The 22228-nt window shown below is 38.8% G+C and overlaps 2 protein-coding genes across 2 annotated transcripts; both read left to right on the forward strand.

Annotated features, from left to right (window-relative positions):
- The first annotated feature begins 3250 nt into the window (after positions 1 to 3250).
- Positions 3251 to 3972, forward strand: LOC144706578 (putative calcium-binding protein CML25). Its single transcript, XM_078579573.1, has one exon. It carries the CDS (start codon positions 3303 to 3305, stop codon positions 3837 to 3839), a length of 537 nt encoding a protein of 178 aa, XP_078435699.1. The 5' UTR covers positions 3251 to 3302; the 3' UTR covers positions 3840 to 3972.
- Positions 3973 to 18049: 14077 nt separating this feature from the next.
- On the forward strand, positions 18050 to 21664 carry LOC144707072 (endo-1,3;1,4-beta-D-glucanase-like). Its single transcript, XM_078580194.1, has 7 exons — positions 18050 to 18336; positions 19408 to 19429; positions 19873 to 19999; positions 20644 to 20734; positions 21000 to 21080; positions 21160 to 21260; positions 21409 to 21664. Exons 1-7 carry the CDS (start codon positions 18186 to 18188, stop codon positions 21571 to 21573), a joined length of 738 nt encoding a protein of 245 aa, XP_078436320.1. The 5' UTR covers positions 18050 to 18185; the 3' UTR covers positions 21574 to 21664.
- Positions 21665 to 22228: the final 564 nt, after the last annotated feature.

Consider the following 22228-nt stretch of genomic DNA (forward strand, 5'->3'; position numbering starts at 1 on the left):
GAGGAAGCGTCAACGATGCTAATGATGAGAGAGAAATCAAGGCTAGGATATCTGACGATCTACAAGTCTGATTGAGCTGAAATTTTCAGCACTACTTTGTCTCCCCCTCTTCTTTCCACCCATGCCTTCTGATCTACAAATAGAGGCATGGATCACTGAGAGATTCATCTTGAACTTGCTTCCTACTTGTGCGGGTTGATTGAATAATAGTGAGTTTTGAGATCCATCGAGTGTGTTCTTGGTGTCTTGGGTGTGTGGGAAGAAGCATTGGAGAAGAGGGTAAGCTTATTGGCGCTCGCAAATCACCATGATCCTGGCGGAACATAAGGATCTAAGGTAAGCGTCTTCGCCTTACGTTGTTCTTTTATGGCATCATCATTAGCTTAATTAGGATTTACTATCACCTTTTTCACTTTCATATCATCTACTTACGTCCCCATAATCTCATCTCTCACTCTACTATCATACGGTGTACGTACTCAATATCTATCGTATTTGTCTCGTTCTCTTCCCATTCACAAATCTCGTCGTGCAATTCTATGTTCATTTCCTCTTACTTTGTTAGCCTAAAGATTAATTATAACCACGACAGCCTTTTACTTGATACCACTACTTCGCTGACTATATTCTCTTCTTTATCCTATTGATAATTACCATAGCAAGAAATCAAATCCTTAATCATCGTTCCATGTGGAGACGATCTGTACTCATCAGTTGCTAATTATTCTTAAGTACTGGTAAATATATTTTTATCGAATAATCTCACTTGTTGTTGATGATTTAAAACCTAAAACTTGAAATTATCAGGTATGTATACCTAATGCGTAAGAACAACTACCAACAACATGTGGTTGGCCATTATGGCATCATGATGTGATGTCACAATGGTAATTTTTCACAATTATTAGTGTATCTATTCATTGTGGGAAAATCACTTTATTGGTCATGAGCCAATAAAACATAGATCAAATGGTGACACATTGCATACTCAAAATAAACCTTGGAAAAATTCATTAGCCCCTTTCAATATTTCTAGGAAAATGTATTCAAACGGTAAAGTTAAATGTCAGAAAATTTTAAATATACACATATTCCAACTTAGAAAATTATTTTTTATGAATATGATGTCAAAATATTTCATAAAATACCAAAGTTATAAAACAATTGAACATATTATTCAAAAAAATATTTAATCATCTTAAAGAGTTTAATGTAAATAAATATATATAATACATATAAGTCATTATAATGCAAATACATATTAAAAAATCATGATATTAATCCGATAATTATCGTATCATTAGTGGTTGAGGTTGGATGTGATTTGTTCTAGGGTCACTCTGGCTTTGTTTTTTTCAAAATATTCCTCTATCCTTATTCGTATGTCTGAGGCTCATAAAATAGAACACTGATTGTGCATTCTCAAATTTCAAGCTCCAGGACAAAAAGGCACCCAAAAATGTATTAAGGGCATGACTACTTTGTAAAAACCTAGCTCTATTCATATCTCCTTCCTCCAATGTTTAGATACCATATAGATAGCCTTTGTAGGTAGATAATAACAAAAGTACATTTAATGCCTTGTTCTTTAAATTCAATTCATCCCCCCCATGTTGAAAAACACATAATGTACTTATTTTACAGCAGGGTAATTATTTACTTAATAATTTTATATTTGGGACTGTTTATCCATACTTTTTAATTTAAATATTATGTCTCATTTTTATCTGATAACGGTTGAAACTATAGTAACATTAAATTGAAAATATTTTATTTGACCCACAATCAACATACTCTACCCCATTTTGTTAGTGAATAATTTTTGAAAGATAAAATATTAGGTCATTAAAAAAACAGACATATTTCTTACTCATAAAAGTAAGAGCACAGTTCTGGATTTTCCCGGACATGGATGATGGACCGAACGGGATGAATTTTGTCCCGTCCAATATCTAGAGTAAGTTCAGGGATGAAGGACGGAACGGTTTTGTTGAAAATCTTATTGAAGAGAGAAAGACAAACAAGAAGAGATTGGACAAGAAGAGGGTGAATAGTTGAGAAGAAGAGAAGGAAGAAGAAAGAAGGGGGCACCAACAATCTTGAAATGATTGTTTATTAATCCTCAAATTTAAAAGACAAGATTGGTTTGTATTTATAGTCGTAGTGTGATATTAACTATAGTAATGTTTCTGGTTTCATCATAGCCGTTATAACTTTGTAACGGCTATGTTAAAACAAATTGTGGCCGTTAGATTAACGGGAATATTTCCTATTCTATGTTTAATTCTGACCGTTAGATTTAATCATATTCTATATGAAACCCTATATTAAATCCTAGCCGTCTATTCTCATAACGAGTATATTATGTATTTTGGGTTTTACTATCTAATGATTAAAAATCCTAAAGTCTCCCGTGCGGTCACCTTCGCTGACTAACTGGGTCAGCACTCCTCAACAGGTTTTTCGTCCAACGATAAAAAACTGTCCGGTCCAGTCATACTGGGACGGTTTTTCGTCCCGTCCCGTCCAGTCCTCCCGGGACGAATTTTCGTCTTGAAATTTGTCCCGGATGAAAAAAAACCCATTTCATTTTTTAATATATTAATATAGATTTTTTCAAGCTTTTTAGGGAATTACTGAGGAGATAGAACTCAAAGGGACATATGTACAATTATTTCTGAGTGGCCGCCATTTGCACGCACGTAAAAATACAGGAACTTCTATGCTAATTGTCATTGCAAGGCTACGTGGCAACATCTCAACATTCAGCAGTTTTCCGTCCAGGTTCGTTCGGGTTCGTCCGTCCATCGTCGGAGACCTCCGAACTGACAGTTTTTTCATCCCACGGAACGCAAATCGTCCCGTCCGGCGGTCTCCAGGACGAATTTTCGTCCCGAAATTCGTCCGTATCCTCGGACGTGACAATTTTTTCGTCCCAGGACGAAAAAATTGTCCAGTCCGCGTCCCTGCACAATATAAAGGGTCGCTTGCAAAATTCAAAATGCAACAATTTGCCGTCATAAACTGAACGAACCGACGTGGCCACATCTGGAGCGTCCCTCGCAGATCGGACGTTCCATAACGGACCACCGAGATGACCGTTCCTCTAAAGGGGCCCACCGCCCAGGTGTTTGGCCAACCATTGAACCCGCCAAGTCCACATTCAAACGAACACAAGAAATGACTAAAATACCCTCACAGTCCTAATAAATACTTTATAAAACGTATACTGCAGTCCATGCCATATCTCTCTCTACCTATCTATCTCTCTCTCTCTCTAGCTATCCATCTCTCTCTCTAGAATGGGGAAGAAGAAGGCGATGTCGAGCGGGAGGAAGCAGCAGAGGAGGAAGAAGGTTGACGAAGGAGCTTCGACGAGCATCACTGATGACGTAGAATTCCGCCAAGTGTTCGAGAAATTCGATTCCGATGGCGACAATCTGATCTCGGCGGAAGAACTGGCGGCGATCCTCCAAACCCTCAGCGGCGATCCACCATCGCCCGAAGAACTCGCTCAGATGATGGCAGAAGCCGATCGAGACGGCGACGGATTCATTAGTTTTGAAGAATTTGTTGCCCTTATAACCGCCGATCAGAGCCCGGTCGATGCCTTGGAGGATCTCAAACAGGCTTTCTCGATCTTCGATCTTGATGGAAATGGTGTGATTTGTGCGGATGAGCTTGCTCGAGTGCTGCAAGGGCTCGGGGAGCAGCCGTCTGCGGATCAATGTCGGCGTATGATTGCTGGTGTTGATCGTGATGGTGATGGGTTTGTGAATTTTGAGGAGTTTATGGAGATGATGTCCGGGTCTGCCTTTGCTGCCAAGATCCGTGATTGAACTCGCCGTCTGGGTAAGGATTGTTTGTTGTTCATTAGATGTTCTTGTTTCTATCTATATATCTGATCGAAGGATGAACACTGTACATTCTGCGCGTTTATGATTCTAAATTAGAGATTTATTTGTGGAGGAATGAATTATCTTTTGTATTGAATGATGAACATTGAACATTCTGCGCGTTTATGATTCTTAATTAGAGATTTATTTGGGGAGGAATGAATTATCTTTTGTATTGAATGATGAACATTGAATATTCTGCGCGTTTATGATTCTTAATTAGAGATTTATTTGGGGAGGAATGAATTATCTTTTGTATTGAATGATGAACATTGTACATTCTGCGTGTTTATGATTCTTAATTAGAGATTTATCTGGGGAGGAATGAATTATCTTTTGAATTGAATGATGAACATTGTACATTCTGCGTGTTTATGATTCTAAATTAGAGATTTATTTGGGGAGGAATGAATGATCTTTTGTATTGAATGATGAACATTGTACATTCTGAGCATTTATGATATTTTATTTGGGGGGAGACTGAATTATCTGCTTTGCTGATTGATGAACATTGTACATTCTGTGCAATTATGATATTTTGTTTGGAAGGGGGATTTAATCATCTATTGTATTGCATGGTAAAAATTGTATATTCTGTGCGATTATGATATTTTATTTAGAGGGGGGGATTGAATCTTCTATTGTATTTCATGGTAAAATTTTCTATTATTTGCGATTGATATTTTATTTGGAGGGGGGATTGAATCATCTATTGTATTTCATGGTAAAAATTTCTATTATGTGCGATTATGATATTTTATTTGGAGGGGGGGATTGAATCATCTATTGTATTGCATGGTAAAAATTGTATATTCTGTGATTTTATGATATTTTATGCAGGGGAGGGGATTGAATCATTGATGCGATCCCGTTGTGGGGATGTATCGAGGTCGATTGTAAACCAATGTTTGATGAAATAACCTAGATTCAATGTCGATGACAGAATGGGGAGAGGGGATAGAAGAGAGGGTTACTGGGGTAGAGAGAAGAGAAATGGGAATGGTCGGGGAAGTGCAGCTGCCGGCTCGAGCGAGGGACAGTTGTGTCGACCTATGAACAACGAGAGCGATAGAGTGAGGGATCCATGATAGGAGGAAAGAGGAGAGGGGGAAAGAGCTTACTGCGTGAATGCCTGCCTCCCCCCGTCGCGGGAGAGGCCTTTAAATAGGAGGTGATGCGTTTTTGGCATGTGCTAGCGTGATGGGTCCGGCTCGGGCCTTCCTTCGAGCGTAGGACCGCTGTCGGATCATATCAATACTCCCCCTTATCTTGAGCAGCTTGTCCTCAAGCTGGAAAGAGGGGAATTGATCAAGAAGGGCAGACGAGAGCTCCCATGAAGCTTCGGAGGCCGGAAGATCCTCCTAATGGGTAAGAACTTGGCAATCCTCTGCGGATGGACGGAAGGCGGTAATCTTGGAAATGATTACGTGCCACGTGCGGTTTTTAGTGCGAAGTGGAGGTAGCAGCTGAGGAGGCACATTGCTGGGGATGACGCGCTTGAGTTGGGACACATGGAAGACCGGGTGAATGCGCGCGTACCCCGGGAGGTCGAGGTGGTAGGCGACAGGACCGATGCGCCTGAGGATGGTATATGGGCAGAAGTAATGTGGAGAGAGCTTCTCGAATGGTCATTTGGCCAGGGACAGCATGCGGTAGGGTCAGAGCTTGAGGTAGACCTGATCGCCAACCTGGTGCCCCACGGGGCGTTGGTGCTTGTCGGCTTGGGCCTTCATGGTAACTTTGGCGCGGTCCAATTGTTGTCACACGAGGTCCAAGTGTGCGGCCCGGTCACGGAGGAGATGATTAACCTCGTGGAGCGGAGAGGGCGATGAGCCTTAATGAAGGAGAGAGGGGGGCAGTCTCCCGTACACTGCTTCAAGCTGGGACATGTAGATAATAGAATGGTGCGAGGTGTTGTAGCTGAACTCGGCCGAGTGTAACCAGTAACTCCATCGGCGTGGTTGGTTCCCTGCAAAACAGCGGAGATAAATCTCAAGGCTCCGGTTGATCACTTCAGTTTGCCCATCCATATCAGGATGGTAGGCTTAGCTGTGGCGGAGTTGGGTGCCTTGGAGGGCATGTAACTCCCTCTAGAACCCTCTCACGAGGATGTTGCCATAGTCTAAGATGATGGAAGTAGGGGTCCCGTGAAGTTTGATGATCACGGGTGAATTTATCGGTCACCTCCTTGGCCGAGAAGGGATGATGAAGGTCGAGGAAGTGGGCATATTTGCTGAGTTGGTGCACCACTGCCAAGATCATGTCGAGGCCATAGGAACCCCCCATGTTCCCCCATTGCCATTGTGTAGAATTCCCTCAAAATGAGTGGAATGAATGTGGAGGACTTGGGAAGCACAACCTGCCACAGTAAAGCAACGTATCATTAGAGATGGTAAAATGTAGTGGAGATGCATGGCCTGCTTTAATGGCGTGGACGATGGCCGCGAGCTTGGGGTTTTTCGAGACCTCGTGAAATTGTCATAAGGTCTCCCCAATGTGGCCACGATATAGTCACATTGGGGATGCTGGACAAAGATACACGGTCACATTCGAGCGACCCGCCTTGTACTGAATGGAGAAACTATAGCTCAAGAGCTTGGAGAACCATTTGTTGTAATCTCCTTAGACTTCTCGCAGTTATAACAGATGCTTGAGACTTTGTTGATCCGTGCGTATGACGAAGGGTTGGAAGAGTATGTAATGACGCTATTTGCAGACAATGAGAACGATAGCCATGACCTCCCGTTTGTAGGCAGAGCAAGCACAAGCGGTGGGCGGAAGGGCTTGATTGAAGTATGCTACGGGCTGGTTGTGCTGCATTAACACAGCGCCCACTTTGGCGCCCAACGCATCTGTTTCCAGCATAAATTCAGACGAGAAGTCACGGAGAATAAGAATCGGGGTAGTGGAGAGGGTGTGCTTTAGATGGTCGAAGGCAGCCTAAGCGTCGGCCGACCTCTCGAACATGCCTTTCTTGAGGAGACAAGGCAGGGGACACGCATTAGCGATGAAACCAACCACGAAATTCCTGTAATATCCGGCCAGCCCGAGGAACCCTCGGAGGTCCCATATGTAAGGGGGGTCGGCCACTCTTGGATTGCCCATACCTTGTTTGCATTCATGGCCATGTCCTCCGAAGAAACCCAATGCCCCAAATACTCTAGACTATTTTGGATGAAGATACACTTTTTTGTGTTGACGCAATGGGTGTGAGCGTCCAAAAGTTGCATGAAATGGGAGAGGTGGTCCACGTGTTCGTCTCGACTGTGGCTATAGATCAAAATGTTATCAAAGAAAACCACCATGAACCTTCGAAGCAATGGCTGGAAGACAAGGTACATCTAGGCTTGAAGGGTGGCTGGTGCAATAGAGAGCCCAAACGGCATGACTACATACTCATAGCGTCCCAAGTGAGTCTTGAAGGTCATCTTGTCGATGTCACGGTCGTGCATTCGAATCTGATGATAGCCAGATTTGAGATCCAACTTGGAGAAGTAAGACATACCATGCAATTCTTCGAGCAGCTAATCGACTACCAGAATGGAAAATCGGTTAGGGGTAGTGATTTTGTTTAGAGCATAGTAATCAATGCAGAATCACCATTGATTGTCTTTCTTGTGGACCAAAGCACCAAGCTCGAATATGGACTGTGTGAGGGCCAAATAAGGTCCGTGTCGAGTTGCTCCCAAACCAGTCACTCCAGCTCGTTCTTTGGACAATGAGAATGGCGGTAAGGGCGAGAGTTGAGTGGACCCGTACTTGGAAGGAGGTTGATTTGATGATCAAGTGCACGTAGAGGAGAAAGGCCCCCACGATGGCGGAAGACTCGAGGGAAGTGTTGCTCCATAAGTGCATGTGCACCGGACAAAGCGGAGGATGGCTGCGGGAAGCTGGATGGAGAGATATACATGGCATTCAACGTGTCTGGCGCTCGATTGGGCTGGTGGTGTGCCTCAAGAGAGCGGCACTTGTCGAGGTCGCCCTCCAAGGTGTGTCATACCCTGTCACCAGAATTTCAAAAGGAAAATGTCCCAATGCGCATGGGTCCACCCGAGGGTGCGCAACCAGGGATATCCCATGATAAGTGCTGAGGTTGAAAACTGGCATGAGGGTGACGACCGCCGTGTACCCTTGGGGATCAATTGGAACCGCTGCCACTATGATGCGTCCGTGTGTGACTGTGTTGTTGTCGTACCAGATTTGATAGGGTGGTGCGCTGCTAAAGGGCAGCTCTAGTTGGTGTGCGAGATGGCGACAAATGAAATTAGCCGTCGCGCCAGTGTCGATGAGGACCCATGTGTCCCCGTTGGAAAATGAAATGACAAACACCAGTTTGTGCCACTACTGCACTAAGCAAAAGATTCCTTCCATTAGAAAAGTGATTTATACGGCATTGAAGTGTTGGTTCCAACATTAGTATCAAGAAGACAGCATGGTTGAGCATTTGCCAGACATTGACGAGGTTGACTCCATAGGAGGAGAGTCTAATGATGAAGCTCTAGAAAAAGATTGGTAAACAAATTGGTATAAACCCTCTCTTTATATCTCCCACTCATGGCAACATGTTTTGACCTCCATGTTTGGTCTCTGATTCTAATTAATTATTTCACAAGACATCTATCATGATATTTGAAATGCTTCAAATATATAATCTTTTTTCTATATAATCTAATTGAGATTGTCTTTATATACAATTTAAACATCTAATTGAGATTGAATGTTGATCAGAGATTGAAGGTCGTGATCTGTATATCCATTTGTAATCCTCAGATTTCTATGCCAAAATACACAATTACCCATTTCAATAATATCTAATACTCCTTGTTTAACACTCTCTCGTTTACCTATCAAATCACAGATTTTTATTTCTATCTCATCACCCAACCATCTGATAAACTCAAAGTCAAAGTAAAAGTTAACGTCATTGTGAGTTTGAGTTCAATCAATAATATTTGTAAATCTTTACTCATGAGTAATTTATCTAGATGGCGATGAGCATGGGCCGTCTCCGCAGGGAATGGATCGTATGGAACTAGCTCTTTCTATAGGGTGAATTTTAGAAGGTGAGAATGATTAGGTAAAATGTCAGAGATAGCGATTGGTCGAAGAAAGTGATAATGATAGAGGTAGTCGTAATTTAGTAAAAAAGGACAAGTATCCTACTAGTGATGAATCGTGATCAAGAGAGTAGGAACAAAGCTTAGGATGGAGGAAGACATGTGATAAAAGCGAATGTTTATTTTAGTGTTGTTGTGGATTAATTTGCTTACATGAAGAAAATTGTTAAAATATAAAACTCACTTAGATTTGTCTAATAGGTGTAAGGTGACGGATGCAAATTGTGGTGTTAATTTTAATAGTCGTTGTAGTTTTTAATTTGCCTACAGTCAAATAAATTTATAGTACGTAGAAACTTACTCAAAGATGTATAAGTGAGAGTAAGGTCGTCTCCACAGGGACTGGCCTTTAGATGTAGATTTGATAATCGAGTTATTAGTTAATAAGATTTAGTAATAATACTAAAGATAATGTTAATGGGAAGAGATAACTAGTTAATAGGTAGAGAGGATAATACTTTAATAAGATAAGTATAGAAAAGAAAATATTAAATATCTGGTGATATCTTTTATAGCTACTCTAAGTGAGAAGGAATTAAGATACTAGGTAGCTAGTTAATAAATACTAAGTACTTAAGAAAAGTAATTAGCAATGAGAGAATAGCTGAATGAAGAAGAGTTATGTAGATGAGTATATATATATGTATATATGTATATCGAGAGAGGTCAGAGGGGATAGAGCAGGGTTTATATATTACTAAGATGATGAATAAGTAGGTATCTAACAGTATTTAACTTTAATATGCTAAGTAAGAACTTAAGTAGTGTAGAGAGAAATTAGGAAGATGTAGATGACAATAATAGAAGTTAAGAAGTTTTTATATGACTATAGAATAGATTAGACTTATAGAGTACTACTTATAGTAGTAAGATCGTTATCACAGAACTATATAGGTAGTTTTAGTGGTTTTATATGATTTATGTAGTTTTTATAGTTTTCTTATAATTGATTTAGTGAAATACAGGTAGACGAGGAGCTATTTCTATGGTATTTACTTAGTAGCAAGTTTTTTATATGTTCTATAAAGAAGAGAGGGTGTTTCTTTCGAAAGCATGTGAGGTGTTCGATAGAATTGCCGATAGACTCCGAATAGTGATAAAGAGAAGATAAGAGAGTTGATTCTGTGGACCGCCCATGAGTTGTTTGACAGAATGCTCAAAAGAAGGCGGTATATATTTTTGATGTTTTTATAAGGTTGAGTGGGATACAACTTAATTAAATCAAATAACGTTGATCAAACACACTAGGTGTTTGATGAAATGCCCCGAAGAAATCCGCGAATCAAAATGAATCGTAAATGCAATTATAGGATGAAATGTTAAATAAAACTTCCCATTAAGATCAAAATGAGTGTATAGGGATAATCTACGAAGTTCAAATCTCACCGAACACCCTGATTCAGAGAGTAGAAGTGGCGGTGCTGGTCATCGCCGCCGAACCTCGGTTTACTGATTCTCATGTCCTCCTCCTTCGTCCGGATGCGACTCGATGAAGATCTGAGCTTCCTAGACCTTCTCGAGAGTCCTTGGAGCTTTCAAAGCCTGTCACGATGCCACTCCAGCTTCTGGGTCACCTGCGAGAGCCCTCCGTCATTCCTTCTCTTCCTGCGGTCGGAGATGCTGAAATTCGGGGTTCTCCGCCCTTTTTAACGGCCTGGGAGAGATTCCTTTGACTGTCTGATGGAAGAGGACGGCTCTAGGGGTCCTCCCAGGCCGTTGGATTTCCCAGCGGTCCCCAGTCCCACCGAAAACCGCTTCCGGCTGCCGGCGTCGACGGCCAGGGGTGAGGGTGGACAGAAATGCCCTTGGCCGTCAAATCTTTCTCATAAACATCCAACAGCTGCGATTAAACGCAGCCGTGGACCCCTGTTATGATGGACCCCGATCATCGCCACCTCATTGCCTCGTGAGTGTCCACATTGGATATCCACATCACCTTCCCCGTCTTTGATTCATTCACCGTAGGGCCCCGCATCCATATCAGCCTACAAGAAAGAAGTAAAAATATGTTAAATAGACAGATTAGATCTCTACCGTCCGATCTTCTTAAAGAAGATTGGACGGTTGAGATCATATCCGCCTCTTTAAATAAGCCTGAAAAAGCACAGGCTTCGAGCCAGGTCGGCACGAAGCCCGAGTCCCTTCTTTTTTTTTCTTCTTATTTCCTTATGATCGCGGCCCGTCGGGCCGCGATCATGTTTTTACTCTGCGGCCCGGCCCACGGCGATTCTAAAACATGTTTTCAATCCCATATTGAAGATTTTGAAGAAACCAATTACTATATAATATTGGGCACGGGTTAGACTTCGAATTCAAATGCTTACCTCCTTATGAGCACCACTAAACTCCTCCTTCGACCTACTATGAGCCTTGTCTGTGGGCCTACACTGTGGGCTCCTTGTCGATGGGCTTCGCAGGCAGTTGGGCCATCTTGAGTGCTTTGAGCTCTCGCTGGCCTGGCTGCTAGCTTGAAGCCCCGCGCTCAGTCCACTCCTTAGCCGGCCTGATAGGGTCCTCTTTTATTTATTTATTTATTTATTTATTTTATTAATATTTCCCTCTTTCTTTCTTCAAAATAAATACAGATTTCACCCCTGCAATTTCATAGACAAGATACTAAATAGAACATGAGAAAATCAAATAGGTATTAAATGTCTATTTCAACTAAAAAATATTAAAATCATATAACATGCATAAAATGACATTAAAATGCATCATTTTTACCATTTGTTTTATTTAACGCATGACATGCAATATTTCATAAAATTGGGTAAAATACACATGAATTGATCCAAAAAATGTCTTTAAAATATGTATAATCACATGACTCATTTTGGACTTATCATAAGGTCATCTCGGTAGGGTCTAGCCATTAGAAGTTGATTTAATAATTGAGTTAGGTTGATGGATTATGTGTAATAATAACTTCTAGAAAGTAGTGATGGAGATGCATAGTGAAAGGGAGAGTTGATATAGTGATAAGATAATATCACTATATCACATCTTATGATCACTATTATTTATTTATATTGAAGATAGTAAGCAAGTAAAATTATGAATTTGATTTGTAGTTTTAGAATAATAATGATATTAAGATGGGTAATGGAAGAGGTATACAAGATCAGTGAGATAGAGAGAATAATAATCTACTATTCTCAATAGAAAATAAGAAGGTGATTTATTTACTTAATAGTAACTTGTATACAAGATAGGAGTTAGATATAATAATGGTGGCTATTAAGATTTGGTAAGGTAATGAACAAAATTTTATTTTAATAAAATGCAACGAGTTAATTAACAGGAGTATTTAATTTAACAAGAGGTAAGAAGAATAAGAATGGAGAAGAAAGGGACCAGAATTATGATAGAAAGGGAGAAGAAGATATTATATATTAAGACATAGATTAATGCAAGAGAGAAATAGAAGTATATATATCCAGATGCTTATAATATTATATATATATATATTAGTAAGAGAGGTAAGTAGGATAAAATAGATTATCTAACTTGTGAGAGAATTAAGTGGTTAGATAGAAAGGATATTTAAAGTAGTTTAGTAAAATAAATAGTTAGAGAGAGATATTAAGAATAGATAGAAGGATTGAGATTATTAAGATGAATTTTAATGAATATTTTTACTATTGTATTTTCATGGCTATCTTAGAATAATATAAATATGATTTATATAGGTAGATATACTTTATAAGTTATTTTTAGTATTTTATAAGATTAAATCAAAATAAAAATATGATAAATCTGCAAAAATACCTCAATGCCCCTAAGTGTTTGTAAAAATGCCTCAAAGAGGCCAGACTGCTAGATTGTGATGAGATTCGACGTCTATTGCGATTATGTCTATGTCTAATAATGTAGAAAGGGTTAACTAGCACATGTCTATAACGAGGAATGCAACAGCTCACCTTAATCACCTTGATTCAGGTGGTCAGAGAATGGGATGTTGGTCGCCACCCCCTAGCCTTGGTGTTTGTCTCCTTGTGCCTTCGTCCATGCTGACACAAATACAAGAGGCCTGGCCTCTCTAGGTGTCATCCTAAGTAGTTAGAGCTGTCAGGGAGGTTTTAATACACTTCCTTGGCTCATGCCGCCGTCACTAAGCCTATCCATCAGAAGATGTTGAAATTGGGGGGCTGTAAGCCTTTATTAAGGAGTCTTGAGGGGCTTTGTTGGCTTCAAATGAGTTGTTCAGGCCACAAGGGTCCTCCAGGGGCTGTAGGATCACCCATGAGGTAGCTTGCGGCCAAAAACCACCATGTGGCCATTAGAGGCAATCACTAGTGGTGGAGATGGACTGAATTGACCCTGGCTGTCTGAGCTCCATCCCAAGGAGTCCAACCCCTTTTAGTTTTGGTGCACCATGAGCCACATCAATGCCTATGATCAACCTGGTCAGCCTTTTTCTCTCACTTGATTCATCATTTGCATGGCCCAGCCATCCGTGTCAGCCGTCGGGGCCAATTAGAGCTCTACAAAAGAAATAATAAACAAAAGAAAGTGTTTTAAATATAGAGAGGAAAGTTTGATCTTCCTTACAGAGACTGGACGATCACGATTAAAACATTACTTATGATGCGGGCTTCGGGCCGCATCGGCTTGAAGGTTGCTCATTACTTGTTTGTTCTTTTGTTAAGTTTGAAGCCCATTGGGCTGCGATCTATCTCATCATTTGTTGGTTCGGGCGGGTGTAGAGCTGAAATAAATAATGAGATGTAATGCCACATGGGAAAATTTAAGAAACACGAGAACTATATAAATGTAATTAGAATATGATAAATGAAATAAAATGCCATCTCCCCCATGCGCATGCACAGGCTACCTTTGTGATGGGCCTTTGTGGGCTCCCATGGGCCTTCTTGTGGTAGGGATATGTGTGCATGATTTTCGAGAACTATGATCGGTGCTCGTTAGTTGTGGGTGGGCGTGAGCGCTCTGTGCTCACGTACTTGCATCTTTCTTGAGCGTTGTTGCACCTAGCTAGCTGCCTTGACACATGGAACAATATTTTAGTGTTTCTTATCATTATTATTTATTCATTTATTTATCTTCAGCATTGCATAAGGTGAAATAACAACATGGTAGAGAATCTAAGCCATTAAAGTTAATAATGTTAAAACTCATTTTGCACGAAAATAATTAGACTTTTAAATGATGCAAAATCACATTAAAATTGGTTAAAAATATTTTAACCAATTGCTCCATCTAATGCACGAGATGAAAATTCTTTTACAGATGAACGTAACAGTAATAGAGTGATGCCAAAAAGTTTTAAAAAATGTGTATAATTTCATGCCTCATTTTGGGTTCATCAACTTGAATAGTGGTGGTGAGACGAGATGAAGATGATAGTGTGGTGAGTGGTGATGAAGGTAGTGAAATGGAAGCAGGGTGAGGATTGAAATGGGGGTAGATACAGTTCTAGGTTTTCTTAAATTAATGTAGAGGAAGACATGTGACGTGGATTGTAGAAGATGGTAGATAAGGATGTATATGTATGAGGGTGGATGTTGGCAATTGACGGGAGTAATAGATGAGCTACCTAAATGTGTTGAAGAATAATCGATGTATGATGAGCCTAAAAATGATGTGTAAATACGTCGTTGTTTGGGCTTTTAGACTTATGCAATAAAATTTATAAATACCCTTAATCACTAAATACAGTGTATAGAGCAAGCAAGGGGTTGAACCACAGGGAGGCAACGAGCAAGAATTTTTATCGAATTTTAAATAAACTAATTCAAGAATGAATTAATTTTTCAGTTAATAACCTTAATTATATTTAATTATGTCTTTAATTAATCAAAATTAAGTAAAAACTTAAATTTGATTTTAAATATCTTCGGTCAAAACACTAAAGATAGGATAATTTTAATTATCAGATCAGATTAATTTGGATTACTAATTTCCCAATTATTATAAAATTTTAAAAGATTTTTTATGAATTAAAATTATGAATTAATAATCAAGAAGGGGGTTTTGAAATTGGACTTCAAGATGGACGAATTTTTGGATGAAATTTTATATTTAGATTTTTTATATATTGAGTTAAATTTCCAAACAATAAATTTTGAAATCTAGAGAGATAAAATAGAACAATTCAACCTAGAGAGAGAAAGTGAAGAATTTGAGGGAAAAGTGAAATCCGACCCTAATTTAAAAATCTAAAAATGCAGAATTTTTCCAAATCTATTTAAAACTAAAGATTAAAAATGGGATCTCAAATCATTCAAAACAACTTCTACGGCATGTACATTTCACCCATGCCAAGGCGTTTTAGAATCTCTCAAGAAGAAGTTCAAAATACAAATGAGAAATTTACAACATTGAATGCAGAATCAATATTTATCGACTTCTAAAGCAACTCCTGTGTCCTTTCGGCCAAATCCTTGGGGAGAGCTTCAAAAAGTAAAATTTTCCCTTTTCCATACCTCTATTTAAAGATCCAACCATATGGATTGTAGAGGGGTAAAAGACAAACATGCCCTGAAAATTTCAGCTCAATCGAACATCTAGATCTCAAGATATCGCCATTTTACTGGCATTTAATCTCCACCGTTGGATCTTTTATCTCTCTTCAAACATTTCATAAAATGGTATTTTCTGATTGGTTGGCGCATTTTTTTCTCATTTTTCCCCTTCTCGGATCGTGTTCTGACATGTCGTTGTGCGCGTTCGCAGCGCGCAATCATTGGAGAATGATTGCTGTGTTTAAACGACTAGAAAAGCGCCACGTCACCCTCGTTAACTCCCTTTTAAATAAAAAATAAAAAATAAATAAAGAAGAGGTGAGCTTACCAAATTTTTAATGTACATTAAATTGATCACCGCGTGCATTTAATGCACACGGTGAATCAATTTCTGAGTATAATAAATACAGTACGAATCTCTCTCTTCTTTCTTTTCTTTTTTCTTTAAATGCACGTGTGTCGGTTAGCGCATGCATTAAATGCATGTGGCTAACCAACTGAGAGTACGAGGAATAATCGTACATTATAAATGCACGCGGAGATCGATTCTCCACGTGCATTTAATACACGAAAGGTTAAACAAAAAAAAAAACAAAAACATACCTTTTTCTCGTCAGCCGCACCTTGTACTTTCATTGTACCATAATTTGCTCATTATGGCATCGCGATGCGCGATGCCATAATGAGCCAATAATTCATTAATTTTTTTACTTTTAGTCATTCGCCCGAATTTTCGGGCCAATGACATGGATGCCTCCAATTTTAATATATATATAATCATATTTAAATATAGAAAAATTATAAAAATAATTTCTTAGAATTCTAAAATCATTTCTTGGCTAAATAATGGTCAGAAAATTATAAAAAAATATGGGAAAAAATCTAAAAAATAGGAAAGCCCTTACCAACCTTTGGCCAAGTATTTAATGCCATGTAAAAATATTTCTTCAAATAAATGAGGTTAAATACCATGTAAAAAATAATAAAAATTAGAAATAATAATAAAATCAAAGTATATGTCATTTATATCTATTTATATATGATAACATGCAAATATAGCCATTAAAACATATAAATGTACTAAAATATTCACCAAATAAACGTTATAATTTGCAAGTTATCAATGTAAGGCAAGAGGTTAACCCCAGATCCATGTGTTCTGCCAAGATCAATGCATCTTCTTGATTCAGGTCAGCCTCCCCACTTCTTTGTTGACTCTCGTCAAGCACTAAGATGCCAAGAACAACCTTGATGGACTTTAAAACTTTATTTTTTTTCAGTCTGCCTCTTTAGGAGGAAGTGGACTTAAAGTTGTTTTTTATTAATATTAAGAGCTCAATTTATATTATGTATGGATGGGTAGAGGATAGAAAGACGAAGCTACCGTTAAAATTTCAGCTCAATCGGAGTACTATATCGTCATATACCAAGCCTAGAAATTGGATGATTCTCAACCATTGACTCAATATAGATATCATCTCTCCCCGTCACCATTGTCGCCGTCGTGCATCATTCGGGGTTGTTGCAAATGACTTGGGATTGAAGGCAATGAATGGCCAAGATCATTACATGACGTTCTCAATCAATTGCTGCCGTTGGGCCAGTGTCACATAAATAAAAAAGACAATATAAAGTGATAAAAAATAATTAAATAAAAAAGTGTGTGACGAGTCATAGCGTCACCGAGTGCCACATCAGCATAATCCCTTTAACTAGTAAAAAGGTAACAAAAGTGTGCAATGTGTACATGCGGTGCCATGTATCTCGTGACACATAGGACGCCACCGTCATCTTTGACGAGTCCAAAGGGGATTTTTAAAAGTCTTCGCTCCTTGGTGTTAGTGTAGCATTTATCACAGAAAAGAGTCTCTTTTGATTGGGTCATGTCACCCCTAAGGTTAAAATGAGAGGAAAGTGAGTCATTAATATTAAAGTCCATTATGGCATTGCCGACGTAATGCCATAACAATCTGATATCAATTATTGGTGGACGCCAATAATTGATCCTAATTATTGGTTGGTTGTGGTTCGACGAATAGAACGATGACACATGGCACCACGGAAATAAAAAAAGCTTCAAAAATCATATTAAATTAAATCTAAGTCCGGAAAATTCAGGAAAAATCATACTTTAACTTAGAAAATTATTTTCTTTCAGAATTTGTTGTCATAAAAATCCCTAAAAGTACTTACAAAATTCATAATATTCAGAACATCATTCTAAAAATGAATGTATCATTTGAAGCTTGATAACACACACAAACAATGAATGCAATGCAAATAAATATGTAAATATGGTAAGATCAACCTACTAAAAATTTGTGTTATCACCGTACCTATCCATTTTGATTTGTGAACCATAATTAAACTCTACTATAATAAAGTCTCCCATATATCACAGATGCAATATTGAAGATTAATGCTCAAGAGAAATATCTCATGCAAGAAAGGACGTCCACGAAAGTGTATGGTTGGGGTGATGCAGGAATACACTGTATATATGGCATATCGATACACGACAGGGACAGAACTTCACCGCATTAATGGCGCCATGCTTGCACTTGATAGCCAATCAGCTACTTGTCCTGTCCAAGGAAACGGGTCATCTTCTACTTATCAAGAGTGCAACTTGTGAACTTCTCGTCGTCGTTCTCTTCTATTCTTCTGTTCTCTCGCTTCTCTGAGCAGGAATGGCGGGAGAGCAGTGCTGTGAAAACCCACCTGTTCTTGACGTTGCTGCCGGCGTCGGCGTTGTCGATGAAGACGTGGGCGGACTTCGTTGTTATGTTTCCGGCGACATCGAATCAACCGCAGCAATAATTCTCGCATCCGACATTTTTGGTGAGCTCCCTCTCTCTCTCTCTACCTTTGTCTCTCTCTCTCTGTGGCTTTGGTGAGCTTTCTACCTCTTTCTCTATCTGTCTTGTTGTTTCTGCTCGAATATCTTCTCCCCTCTCGCGTTTCCTGTCATTAGTTTTCTCTCCTTTGTGGGGTTTCTCTCTATCAATCAAACTCTCTCATGGGCTCTCTCTCTCGACCTGTCTCTCTCTGTTGCTTTGGTGAGCTTTCTACCTTTTTCTCTATCTGTCTTGTTGTCTCTGCTTGAATATCTTCTCCTCTCTCGCGTTTTCTGTCATTATTTTTCTCTCTTTTGTGGGTTTTCACCGTATGAATCAACCCTTCTTTCTTGGGTTTGCTCAGTATTAGTCAACCTCTCTCTCATGCTCCCTCTCTCCATGTATTGTTGACTCTGTTTTAGTACCTTCTCCTCCATCACGTTTTCTGCCACAAATGCACTCTCTCTCTCTCTCTTGGATTTTCTCAGTATCAATCAACCTCTCTCATGTGCTTTCTCTCTCTCTCTATCTCTCTCTGTTTGTCTCTCTCTCTCTCTCTCTCTCCCCTTGTCTTGTTATATCCGTTTGACTATCTTATCTTCTCTTGCGTTTTCTGTTACTGATGTACTCCCTTTTTGGGTTTTCTGAGTATCAATCAACCTCTCTCTTTAACTCGTTTTGTCCCTGTTTGTGTATCTTCTTCTCCTCTCTGGCTTTTCCTGTCACTATTGTTCTCTCTTTTTTGGATTTTCTCAGTATTAATCAACCTCTCTCATGCTCTTTTCTCTGTTTGAGAATCTTCTCCTCCTTTTTTTCGTTTTTCTCAGTATAAATCTGTCTTCTATCATATGTTTATTTCTGTGATCCACTCTCTCTCTCTCTCTCTCTCTGTTTTTTGTGCTTTCTCGATCTATTTTCCATTAGGACTCTCCCGTTGGTCTTTCAACTCTTGGTATTTCTTCTGATGAATCTTTTAATCTGCTCTTCCTATTGTACTATAGTTCCAACCTTTTTGAAGAATCTTTATTTCAAACTTAGATCTTATTTTGATTTATATTATTTCTTCATTTATCAGGTTTTGAAGCTCCTAACTTGAGGTACGTGATCTGGCTTTCATTTTAAAAATTGTATAACGTGGCTTAGTTTGTTTAATCTATTATTTCATGGAAACCCGTGTCATTCCAAAGCAGATTTCCAACTTTTCGTGGTGAATAAACCTGATATTTCATCTGTTTATACTTTTAATCGTATTAGGTTTCATTTAAACCCTTTCTAAAAAACGAAATTATGAGAATAACTTCATCTAAAAAATGAAATTACCCTGAAACCGTGTGATACTTTTCTTCAGTTGTTGGCCGATAGATAAATGGTATGAGGTTTGGTTTAAACCCATTCTAAAAAAACGATATTTTGAGAATAACTTCATTTTTGAAATGAAATACCCACCAAACATGTGATACTTTGTTTTTCAGTTTTTAGGCAATAGATGAAGTTAATGAGCATAAACATTTAAAAAAGGGTTTTATTTTTATTATGAAAGGAAGCTTGCCGACAAGGTTGCTGCAGCTGGCTTCTTTGTGGTGGTGCCTGACTTCTTCAATGGTGATCCATATGTTCCTGACAATCCTGACAAGCCGATTAAAGACTGGTTGCAAATACATTCACCGGTTTGTTCCCTTGAGTATTTTTCAATAAATTAAACCGCGAGTTGAAACTTCTCTTTTTTTAGCATTTTTGGTACTTTTTGGCACAAAATTTCAACTACCTCGACCACATCTATTAAAGGGCTCATTATTTTTTCGGAATATCAAACAAAAGAATTCAGTGGGCAAATTCTTTTCATGCATCATGCTCGTAGCTGCTTCAATAAGAGTCATTATCTTCCTCTCAAGGACTCCATTTTGCTGAGGAGTTTTTCACACAGTCAACTATCTTTGAGTGCCAACCTTTATGCAGTAGTCATCAAATGGTGTTGAAATAAATTCTCCTCCTCGATCTGTTTTACATTTTTCAAGGCATGTCCACACATAGTTTCAACCATAGCTTTGAATTGAATATATTTATGAAATACCTGTGATCTCTATTTCAAGAAATAAACCTGGTACATTCTTGAATAGTCATCAACAAAATAGTAGATAATACTTACTTCCACTTCTGTTCATTTTTTGAATGAATAACTGACTTATTAGAAGTAATTTTTTAAAGATTTATTCTGCTCGGTTTCTCTCAACTTCGTATGCTGACTTTTCTTTTAGAATATATTTTTTTCTTTTTTTAGGCGGTTCCTTAGTTTCTTCTGTCTTATTTTCAGGAAAAGTCCTATGAAAAGGCAAATAATTTGGTCAACGCCCTGAAGTCAAAAGGCTTATCCTCATTTGCAGCTGCTGGTTTTTGTTGGGGCGGTGAGCCAATCCTTTAGTGTATTTTATTCACAAATTTGACTTTAGAATCTGAGCTATATTCGAACTCTTATAAGTGTGTATCTTATGCACTATAATATAAATTATTTAAAATAAAAATTTTAATGTCAAAATTATGTCTTTATTAATTTTAACAAATACATATTTAATTTAATATTTCCAAGTGATTTTCTTATAGTGGTTCTTTCTTAATTAATTGGACGCATAAAATAAACTAATCATTTCTTGGTCTGTGTTCTTTACTCAGCTAAATTGGTTACGGAGCTGGCTAAATCTGGTGAAATAATAGAGACAGGTGTGATGTTAGTCACTCTTGAAGATATTGAAGGTAATTATCTTGCATAAAGAGAAATAATTATGGTCTTTAGGGATGAAGAGAAATAATAAACAATCAATCATGGTTTCAGAGGTGAAGATACCGCTTGCAATCCTCGCAGCAGAGATCGACTCCAAGTCTCCTCCCGCCCTGATCAAACAATTCGAGGAAATTTTATCTAAGAATAAACAGGTCTGAAAAATATTTTTTATCATCTTAAGTGTAGTTGAAAATATAATTTAATACTCAAAACGTTATATGAGGGATCCTTAAAAAAATTACACCTATGAAGGACAAAATATATAAAAATCATGTATTTTTTTATACTTGGGGATGGCAGGTGGAGAGCTTTGTGAAGATATATCCTGGCGTGGCGCACGGCTGGACGATTAGATACGATGACAAAGATGAGATTGCAGTGGGTAGGGCTGAAGAGGCTCACCAGGACCTGCTCAACTGGCTAAACAAGATTCTCAAGCATTCACCGTTGACCGTTGACTTTTAGTGCCACCTGAGACATTTTCATAGTGGCATTTTCATCTATTGGCTGGACATCATGACTTTTTTTTGCCCAAATGCATTTCTTTTTTTTGTCTTGGCATATGTCAGGCTGTTGCCCCATCTTCTTTGGACTTAGGGATCAGGACGTCAGCATGGTGATGACAATGACGTGTGACGTCAACGAGCAGATGACAACAATGACGTGCGATTCGACGTTGACAAGACGGATGACAAAATAAAGGTGTTGTTGACATCGACATGAGTCGGCATTTACGTCATCCATCTAAAATTTGTCTTGATCTGCCTGTCTCGGTGTAAATGGGAAGTCGTCATCGGCCGTCCTGCCCGGAGAACTTTGCCACTAGCCAGATGCAGGCATATCCCATCACAATTTCTCTCTTCCTAGCCAGAGTGATTATAGTTGGCTGCTGCCAGTCATCGCTCACCACTTAATACTTTTTCCAAATTTCCATGATCTTCTGAATAAAAACATGGCATTTTAGACAAAATAAACCAATAAATGTACACTATAAACTCGCCATCTCAATGACAATAATGTTGTGTCACCCGGTGTGACTGTCCATTGTCCTTGTTGTCATCGAGGAAGCCATCTATTTTGTTGATGATGTCATAGAGGGCATCAACCATCGTCTGCATTG

Source organism: Wolffia australiana, chromosome 8, assembly GCF_029677425.1.
Source record: "Wolffia australiana isolate 7733 chromosome 8, ASM2967742v1".
Lineage (NCBI taxonomy): Eukaryota > Viridiplantae > Streptophyta > Magnoliopsida > Alismatales > Araceae > Wolffia > Wolffia australiana.

Bases quoted from the DNA above. Each gene is read 5' to 3' on its own strand.
- LOC144707072 (XM_078580194.1), top strand. From the start codon at position 18,186: ATGGCGGGAGAGCAGTGCTGTGAAAACCCACCTGTTCTTGACGTTGCT. The intron at 18,337-19,407 runs GTGAGCTCCCTC...TTCATTTATCAG, and splicing joins TCTCGCATCCGACATTTTTG to GTTTTGAAGCTCCTAACTTG. The intron at 19,430-19,872 runs GTACGTGATCTG...TTATTATGAAAG, and splicing joins TTTGAAGCTCCTAACTTGAG to GAAGCTTGCCGACAAGGTTG.
- LOC144706578 (XM_078579573.1), top strand. From the start codon at position 3,303: ATGGGGAAGAAGAAGGCGATGTCGAGCGGGAGGAAGCAGCAGAGGAGG.